This window comes from Canis lupus, chromosome 9 (genome assembly GCF_011100685.1).
Source record: "Canis lupus familiaris isolate Mischka breed German Shepherd chromosome 9, alternate assembly UU_Cfam_GSD_1.0, whole genome shotgun sequence".
NCBI lineage: Eukaryota > Metazoa > Chordata > Mammalia > Carnivora > Canidae > Canis > Canis lupus.
Genome location: NC_049230.1, coordinates 3,718,315 through 3,726,792, shown reverse-complemented (window position 1 = coordinate 3,726,792; position 8,478 = coordinate 3,718,315). Strand labels below are relative to the sequence as shown.

Here is an 8,478-nt window from a genome sequence, read left to right as displayed (position 1 = left end):
TGTAAATGTAACCATTAGGAAGATTGCTCAATTTCTGAAAACCATTATTTAAAAAATTTTGCAACTTCTAAATGTGTGTGTCCTAGGATAAAGCCGTGGTTGCCTCATTCTGGTTGTAGTTTCAAAGCAGCCATGAAGTGTGTGGCTTCAGAAGTGCCTGGGTCATTGCCTCCTGTTTATACGTAATGTAAATACTTACGAGTTTAACTTACCATGCTGTAATATCACTGTGTGTTAGTACAATTTATTTTAGATCGGAAATTTCCAATGGGACGATACTGTGGTTGTTTGTCTCAATTAATACCTCACCCGACAAAGCACAGCCTATGAAAAGAAGCTGTTAGCTCTTTTCAGGATGGGTAGGATGCTCCTGTGGCGGCCACGGAGCATCATGGTGAAGGCATTCAACAACTTGACTCTGCAACCACCCGGTGTCCCAGGCGCTGTGCAAAACTGGAAACATGCAATGGATGGTCTCATTCTAGTTACTGGAAATTAGGAAATTTGATGATTCACCACTTGTAACTCGGGAAGAGTTGAATCAAATTCCACCTTGTGTTTGTAAAGCTATTTAATCGTGAAGGAAAAATTAAAACAATCTGAAATGCCCGTTGCTTGTAAACAACTTGGGAATTCTTGGATAGCGCCGAATAACCAACGTTAGCATTTTGGCGTATTTACATTTGGTGTATTCATTCTGTCTTTACACAATACTCCCTCCAATTTCTCATTTTCCCTTTGAGATAAGCTCTATGCTACTCGGTAGGAAATTTGGATTTTACACTTCATGTCTTTATTTTTTTATTTTTTTAAAAAGATTTATATTTATTTATTCATAGAGACAGAGAGAGAGAGAGAGAGAGAGAGAGAGGCAGAGACACAGGCAGAGGAAGAAGCAGGCTCCATGCAGGGAGCCCGACATGGGACTCGATCCCAGATCTCCAGGATCACACCCCAGGCTGCAGGCCACACTAAAACACTGCCACAGGGGCTGCCCTACTTCATGTCTTTAAACGTCCTTCTGGGAGGTGATTCTTTATGGGTAAGAATGGGTATCTTATGGGGGTCTCCCCCCCCCCAAAAAAAGCGATGCACCATTATTTATTTCACCAACTCCCCCCCTGTCCATTGCTTCCACATTGCTGATATGGCCAAGGATGCTGTGATGAACACTTTTGCAGGGAGCATGTAACTGACTTCCTGGGGTTACCTGGGTGGGCACGCAACGCGGAATGCTCTGCATCCAGGGTGTCCACAGCCTCGAACCCTCACAACCCCCTCCTGGGACAATCAGGTAGGATGTGCCGATCGCCCACCGCTCTCCGGGTTCCCAAGTCCCCGTCCGTGCGGAGGAACCCACGTTTCGGATCAGAGCCCTCTCTCCCAGCTCTCCGCCTCTCAAGACCCGTGCACCGCCTTCCTCCCGAAGGCCAGCTGCGGGAGGCGCTCCCGGCTTGCAGCCCCGCGGGCTCCGCTCGGGCCCCGTACACCTGCCCGGGAGCTTGGGCGCCGGGAGGACCCGCGCGGCGCGAGGCCAGCACTGCGAGGCGCTGGGGGGCGTGGCCGAGGCGATGGGGGCGGGGTAGTGGGCGGGGCCGAGGGCGGGGCGGGGCTCAGTCCGCTGCGCCTGCGCCCCGCGCGCCTCCCGCACACCTGTCCGTGTCTGCGAGCGCCGCTGTCAATAAAGTTCTTGCGCGCCGGAAGCGGAAGCGGAAGCGCCGAGTCTCCATGGCGGCGGCGGCGGCGGCGGCAGCGGGGCCGGTGCTCTGGAGGCGGCTGCTGGGCCTGCTGCCTGGCCGCCCCGGCCTGGCCGCGCTCCTGGGGCGCCTGTCCGACCGCCTGGGCAGGAACCGGGACCGCCGGCGCAGGAGGTGAGAGGAGGCCGGGCCGGCCGGGGCGGGGGCGGGAGCGGGGGCGCGGCCCTGCCTCTCCTGCGCGCCGGGAGTGCGCTCACGCGGGGGGTGGGGTGGGGGCGGGGCGGGCGCCCGGGGCCCCTGGCGGCGGGCGTTGGAGGGTCTTTTGCTCGCGCGGCGCTGGCTGCGGGGTGGATGAGCCTGGCCCGCATCGGGTGCGTGCAGCGCTTCGCACTGCCTGCCCGAGAGGGCTGTGAAGCAACCCCGAGTCCGAGTCCGGGGCTCTCGGGCCGGGGCGGGGGGTGGGGGTGGGGAGAGGAACCACTCGGAACCCTCTTCACACTCTTCAAAGGGCCCGTGTACTGGAAAAGCACTGAAGTGACTTCTGTAAGTGGCGGAGGCGGCTTTGAAGCCGTTTGTCCAGGCAGTCGTCTTTCAAAGTCAACATTTGCCAAGAGCATGCTGACCTAAGAGGCCTGCTGTTATTGCAGATGTTACAGGAAAAAAGGAAAAGGGGGGAAAAAAAGATTTCTTGTGTGCAAATGGTTTTCTTATCAGACTCAAGCCTTACACTTGACTCCTGAAAAGATAAAAAAAAACACACACACGCACACGCAGATCTTAGATGCGCATCCTTTAGAAGAGGTTGCGTTAGCTTAGGTTTTGATCTGTGCTTGCTTGAGTGAGATGGGACATCGTGGCTTTCGTGCTCGGATCTGCTTATGGGAAGGAACGTGCTTCGTCCTGGGTTGTAGTGGACGATGTTCAGCAGAAATCCGAGTTTGGTTCCTTTAGGGTGACTTGTAGGTTGGCTTTTAGGTGATCGCATCAGTCCGGAGGCCTTCAGAAGCCTGCTGAATGGTCAGGATGGCTTGGAGTTGCACCGACAGCGCAGCCCGGCGGGGGCGGGGCCTGGAGGAGGCGGCCTCTGCATTTTCTGGAGTTGGTGCTTAGCCAAGACCCGGGCTATTGCAGCGGGTGGGGAAATCGGATGACTTCTACGTCTTGGCATCAGACCTCTGGGAAGTTTGGTTTAAGGTTTCAAGAAATGTTCCCTCCTCGAAGACGAGGCGTTCAAGGCATTTTGTCGTCTCCCCGGTTAAAAACTATATGGAGGACATTTTCCTGTTTAAACCAGACACATGTTTAGACAATACAAAAAAACACTTTATGGTTCATTGTTGGTTACTGTTGGAATGGACTACTAAGGGGCGTTGGGGCAATCTCCACACCTTCTTTTGAAAAAGACATTTGAGTGTCTTTTCGGGGAGCAGGGGGTGGTCTAGATGGATTTCCCCAAGTCCTTTTTGGAAATGGGTGCAGCCGGTGTGGCACCATATTTCTTTTTGAAGAAGCCGAGAGAGAGCACGAGAAAGAGAGGGTTGTACCTCTGGGTCAGCAATTAAATCAGAAGCTCACTTAAAGAAACACAGGTTTTGTGTTTTAAAGAAATTAGTGTTTTATAGTCCTTAGAATGTTCTGCTAGGACTGAGGATGAGCGCTTTGACCAGTGTTGTTACAACACCGTAGCTTCTGAGCTTCTTTACTTTTCTTTTCTTTTTCCTCTTGGCCTTACTCCGTTTGCAGGTTTTCCTGACTCTGTGGCCTTGGTGTTTGGGGTTTCTCTGGGCTGTATGGCCACTCATCCTCTAGTGGTTGCTGACTTTCGTTTCTCCCCCATTAGTTGTACCTCGAAACTCCTCATTCCCCGAATGGTGTGGTTTCTTGTAACTCTGATCGTTGATTCATTGATAAGAGTTCTGTGTAGTCATGAGCTTAGACTTTTTCAGATTTTTAGCTTGCCAGTCTGACTCAACTGTTGGAGTGCCTGGTGAACCGTCGTGGCTAACAGGAGTGGAGAGCGGGCTCTTTCATTGCAGTGGTCTCCTTAGTTGTAGTGACAGAGAACGCTACTTAAAGTTACTTCCAGTTAGTGATCTAGAAATACTGTTGTTTTCTCTTGAGCAGGCATTTCGCTTGTTATTACTGTGGACTGCTAGGCTCATTCATATATTCAGCATGCATGTAGCAAGCACTCCTGGGCTGTGTGCTAGGTACCGAGGAAGCAAAGATAAAGAGCCTCATCTTCAGGATGCTCAGACCCATAAGCTGACAGTAATAGTAAGGTAAAGTAGAAGGTCATGGCAGCATCTACGAGGCCCAGCAGGAGGTCACGGAAAGCTTCGTGGTAGGGGTGATCTCAGAGCTGTAGTCTTGGAGTATAGGAGCAGGCTGGATAAAGAAGGGGGAGCTGGTGTTCAGGGGAGAATGATGAGTGGTGTGGGCTGATGATTGTAGCCGCAGAGGTGGCAGTTCTGAGGTGCCACAGGTTTCCAGGAGCTGACTGGGGGTGCTGAGTAGGGATGGGGGAAAAGGGGGGGAGCCAGAGCAAGCTCGTCCTCCGGGCTGAGACCCAGGGAGGCAAGCTCTGAGATTGCCTGTCCAGTTTCCTTTGATGGTGGTGGTCTAGGCCTGAGGTGGTGCGGAGTGGAAGGGATTAGAGTCAGCTCTAGTGTGTGTGTGTGTGTGTGTGTGTGTGTGTGTAGGGAGACTTGGTTGACTGCACGGATGGAGGCACGCTTCACCAAAATGGGGGGTAAGAAAGAGGACTGGGTGTGGGGGGTGATGATAAGTTGAGTTGGGGCACCTTAAGTTGTATCCAGGTGTGTCAGAGCAGAGGTGTCCAGTGTCCAGCCGACTGATGGGTCTGGAGCTGGGAACTGGAGGCGGTGGGGAAACAGTGCCTTGCAGTAGTGGGTTAGAGTCCTCAGACTCCAAATGACTCCTTTGGAGTAGATGGGACTGAGGGGGAAAGATGTCAGGAGGGCGCTAGTTCCTAATCTTGAGCTTGCCTGCCATACAAGGAAATATTTTCTTTGTGGCCTCCTTCTCTAAAAAACCCAAACAAATGATTTTCAGCCTGAGCTCTATGTGCAGAAAGGGCTTCATTTTTGAGACTCAACTCCCATTTTCTCTTCGAGGTCTGTGTGTGTGTGTGTGTGTGTGTGTGTGTGTGAGAGGGTGAGGGTGAGGGTGAGAGGTGGTGAGGAGGTTCCTAACTTCCCTGAGTTCTGAGGGAGACAGATAACCAGAAGACCGTTCTTTCAGTTAGACATCTGACGTAGTGGCAGGTCAGCATGCTCCGGTTTAGCTTGTTAGTAGTTTCCACTCTAAGGGATCACCAGATTTCCAGAAATTACTTTTTTTCTGTGAACTTTGTGATGTTCATTACTCATTAAGAGTTTAGTAGAGCCATCTCTTGGTTTATTTATAGTAGTACAATGGGTGGGAGGGGGATATTTAGAATCAAAGCATAATTTCCCCAAATAATTCAAGTCTGATTTCACAGGGGATTGGAATAAGATTTACAACGGACAGATTTTGAAATTGTAGCTTTACTGAGTTCATATTAGCATGAGCATCCCCTGAACACGTTGCAGCTGGTGACGAATTAGGCTGGGTCAGGCAATTGGGCGCTCCTAGAGAGATAGCTGCAAGCCCGGGATTAAAGTATTCTGATAGATAATCCACTTGTAAACATGTGATCTGATTCATGTAAACGAGTTCTTTTCAAGACTGCTGGGAAGTCCGGCTGGTCAAAGCCTTTGCATTAGTAGAACATGAGATGGGTTCTCGGCAGGCCCTTTGCTGTGCCTTCCACTCTGCCCCCCCCCCCCCCCCCCCCCCGCCAAGGTGCATTGTGGGTTACAGTTAGCCTTCTGGCCCCTGGATGTGATGGACTTCCTTTTGGGCAAGTCAAGAGGACAGTCATCTGGTCAGCATGTAGTCAGATGCTGGCAGCCTGGCCTCCCGTGCTGGACTTCTTGTGGGAGTTCAGCCGGCCGTTGGTCTTTTGTAACCTACGGGAATTCACACTCACTTCCCTTTCTTGGACTCGGGTGTTGCGTTAGTCAGGAAGGGCCGCCTGCTGCTGGGGACGCAGGAAGTATGGTGCCTTCACGTAGTCTGTTGAGTTCTTCTCAGGAAGTGCTATGACTGTTGCTCTTTTCTTCTCAGCTCACTTTCTGACGTTTAAATGTGCATGATTGAGGGGAGGAGGGGGGGTTTTCTTCAAAAGTAGTTTCTGAAAATATTGCAATCCACAGAACTTAGTTTCTTTTAAGAATTTCTTTCTTCATCATTTTGTACAGATTTGGATGGGATCCAAGCCACAGAGCTTGTACCACGAATCTTATCGTACAGTTCCAGAAGGGCTCATGGATTCAGAGCATGATGGAGCCCAGAGTGGGGGCCACTTGGCAAATGCCCCGTGTATGGTATGGGATGGAGGGTGGAACTCCTGTACCGTCTGCTGAGGATTTGTGCTTCGTGTAGGAAGATGGTCTTCCCGTATCACTGTGTTCTTTGTTCAGAGCCCCAGAGCCCCTCTTTTAAAAAGACCCCAAGAGGTTGGCCAGCTTACTTTTCCCACTGGTGGTGGGTGAGGCTCTGTGCCCTGGGGGGCAGGCCTGTGTCCTCTGAGGCAAAGAGGCCATGGAGGGGATGCGTGAAGGTAAAGTGTAGACCTGGGTGTAATTCTTTCTTTATTGGCACCTCACCGCTGGCCACGTGGGAACTTGGTTGGACCTCCAGGCACATTGTTGCACATCCAGACAAAGAAAAAACGCAAGGTGTGCCAGTATTTTTCCATGGAGCACATGCAGCTTCAAGATGTTTGGTGAAATGGAAAACTCCAGTCTCCCTGCAAAAAGGAGAAATGCCTTCTCTTTCCCCTGAGGCTCCCTGTGGCAATAGCTGTTTGGTTGTGTCTCAGCGGCTCTTCTGCTCTGTTTCCGAATGGCTGCTTATTCTGAACTAAATCCCACTGCCTTCTCATGCCTGGCGGGAGGTCTGGGCTGCCTGTCCCACCTCAGACTGTCCTGGGGACAGGCAGGCTTCCGCTGTCTTTACTTAGTGCCTCCCCACCCCAACATCCAGGGGCTCAACGGACAAGAGCATCCTTAGTCAAGGCAGTTCAGATGTGGATTTCTCTTGTAGAGATGGTCGGAGACACGTCCCACCCCTCCATACCCTCCTCCCTTCTTGTTCCCTGTGCCCTCCTAGAGCCGCCCTGAAGCCTTACCCTCACTCTGCCCACACAGGTCTCTCCATGGGTGGAGAAAGGGCCCGAGGTCAGGGGTCCACTTAGACCCAGCCTGCTCCCCAGATTCCACGAGAAGCCTTAAATCCCATGGCTGAACCCATCCCCACTGTCAGGTGTCCCGTGGGTGGCTGGAGCCTGCCCTTCATGGAGCCTGCTGGTTCGTTTCCCCATTAGGGCTGTTGGCCAGAGATCTGTTTGCTTTGCTGTTGCTGCCTCTTCCACCCGCTCGCTGGAGCGTCCCTAGGGGCTTGCCCTGGCCCTTGTTCTCCAGCCATGATATTTGTGAGTCGGCCGACGCTATTATCTGGTCCCCTACCCCCACCACTTCCTCTTCTTTGTAACTAGAAATGGGAGCTAGATGGTCTTAGAAAGATGATTCAGGGGAGTCCAGGTCTAGGTGTGGAAACCGGTGTGTGTGCTGGTTGAGTTCTCTGAATGGTGTGTGTGATCTGGCTCTGCATTTTTGGTAAAATAACCACAGCTCCTCAGATTTCTCGGGGCTTCAGTTCCTGACCTGGGATATGTGGTTTCTTAGTAAGCCTCCCTGGGGTGAGGGGACTTGCCTGTGCAGGTGGTCGCCCCCAGAGACTGGGGTTATTGTGCGCTGGGGGTGCTGCTAGCACCAGGAACAACCTTTTCTGGGAAGATTCCCAGGAGTTAGACTGTGGAAAGCGGGAACTAACCCCCCATGGGCTTTTGGCTGAGGCGAAAGAAAAAAATGAGCCCCTAAGCAGACTTGGGCTTGGCTACTTCTGTCCTGGCTGAAGCACTTCAGTTAGATTTTGAGTGTCACCTGTCCAGATATGGTTTTCCCAACTCCCGTGCTGTCACCGGGGGGGCCTTCATAAAATGCTTTGCTCCTCAGAGTGCCTTCCTCTTTGGGTGCATAAAATTGCCAGTCCAGGGTTGGGTCTCCCCCTGCACGACTCCTGCTCCGAATTGGCTTTCAGCTCCTCCTCTCTAGCAAAAATAAACCTGTCAGTACACAGATTAAACAGGAAGCCAACATAAAAAAGCCCTCAACAAATCTTGGATGGAGGCCTTGATGGAACATTCCCAGGGAGAGCTGCCTGGCAGGGACAAGTCCTGCCCAAGGCAGCCCGGGGCCTGGAGCCTGGCCCGCCTGAGCCTGCCCGGTGCCTCCCCGGGGCAGGACGGGGCTGACGGTGGACCGTGTTTGTGTGGGTGCGCGTGTCCATCCGTCCGTGTCGCCGTGTGTCTGTCCTCTGGCCTGGCTGTGGAGACCCTCCCGGGCTTTCCCGCTCATGGTGTTTGCCAGTGCCCACGTCTTCCATCTGCTCAGCCCTCCCTTGCCTGGAGCGGGCTCCTCTGCACACCCTGCTCAACACCACCAGCTCCCCTCGCCGGTCACTCGAAGCACACGTCCTGCACATGTCCACCTTTAATTAATGGTGGCATTTTCTCTTATGTTGTTCTTAGATGACTTCAGGTGACTTCAGGTGTGTAAGCCCGTGAGGCCGCCAGGTTTGGGGGGGGGCTGGGGCTGGACTGCTCTTCCCT

General features: G+C 52.7%; 1 protein-coding gene across 25 annotated transcripts in view; it reads left to right on the top strand.

Moving 5' to 3' along the window:
• The first annotated feature begins 1,705 nt into the window (after positions 1-1,705).
• The window catches only part of PGS1 (phosphatidylglycerophosphate synthase 1), a 37,136-nt gene continuing 30,363 nt past the window's right edge, over positions 1,706-8,478 (top strand). For 24 of the 25 annotated variants that reach the window (XR_005364144.1, XR_005364142.1, XR_005364143.1 and 21 more), the window contains exon 1: positions 1,706-1,871. Coding sequence is in view for 17 of the 25 variants with exons in the window: in XM_038546441.1 (XP_038402369.1) it covers positions 1,729-1,871 (143 nt within the window). In the remaining 8 variants the exon portion in view is untranslated. Of the gene's footprint in view, positions 1,872-2,162; positions 2,241-8,478 lie in introns of those variants that run through there. The other variant, XM_038546451.1, reaches the window with a different exon arrangement.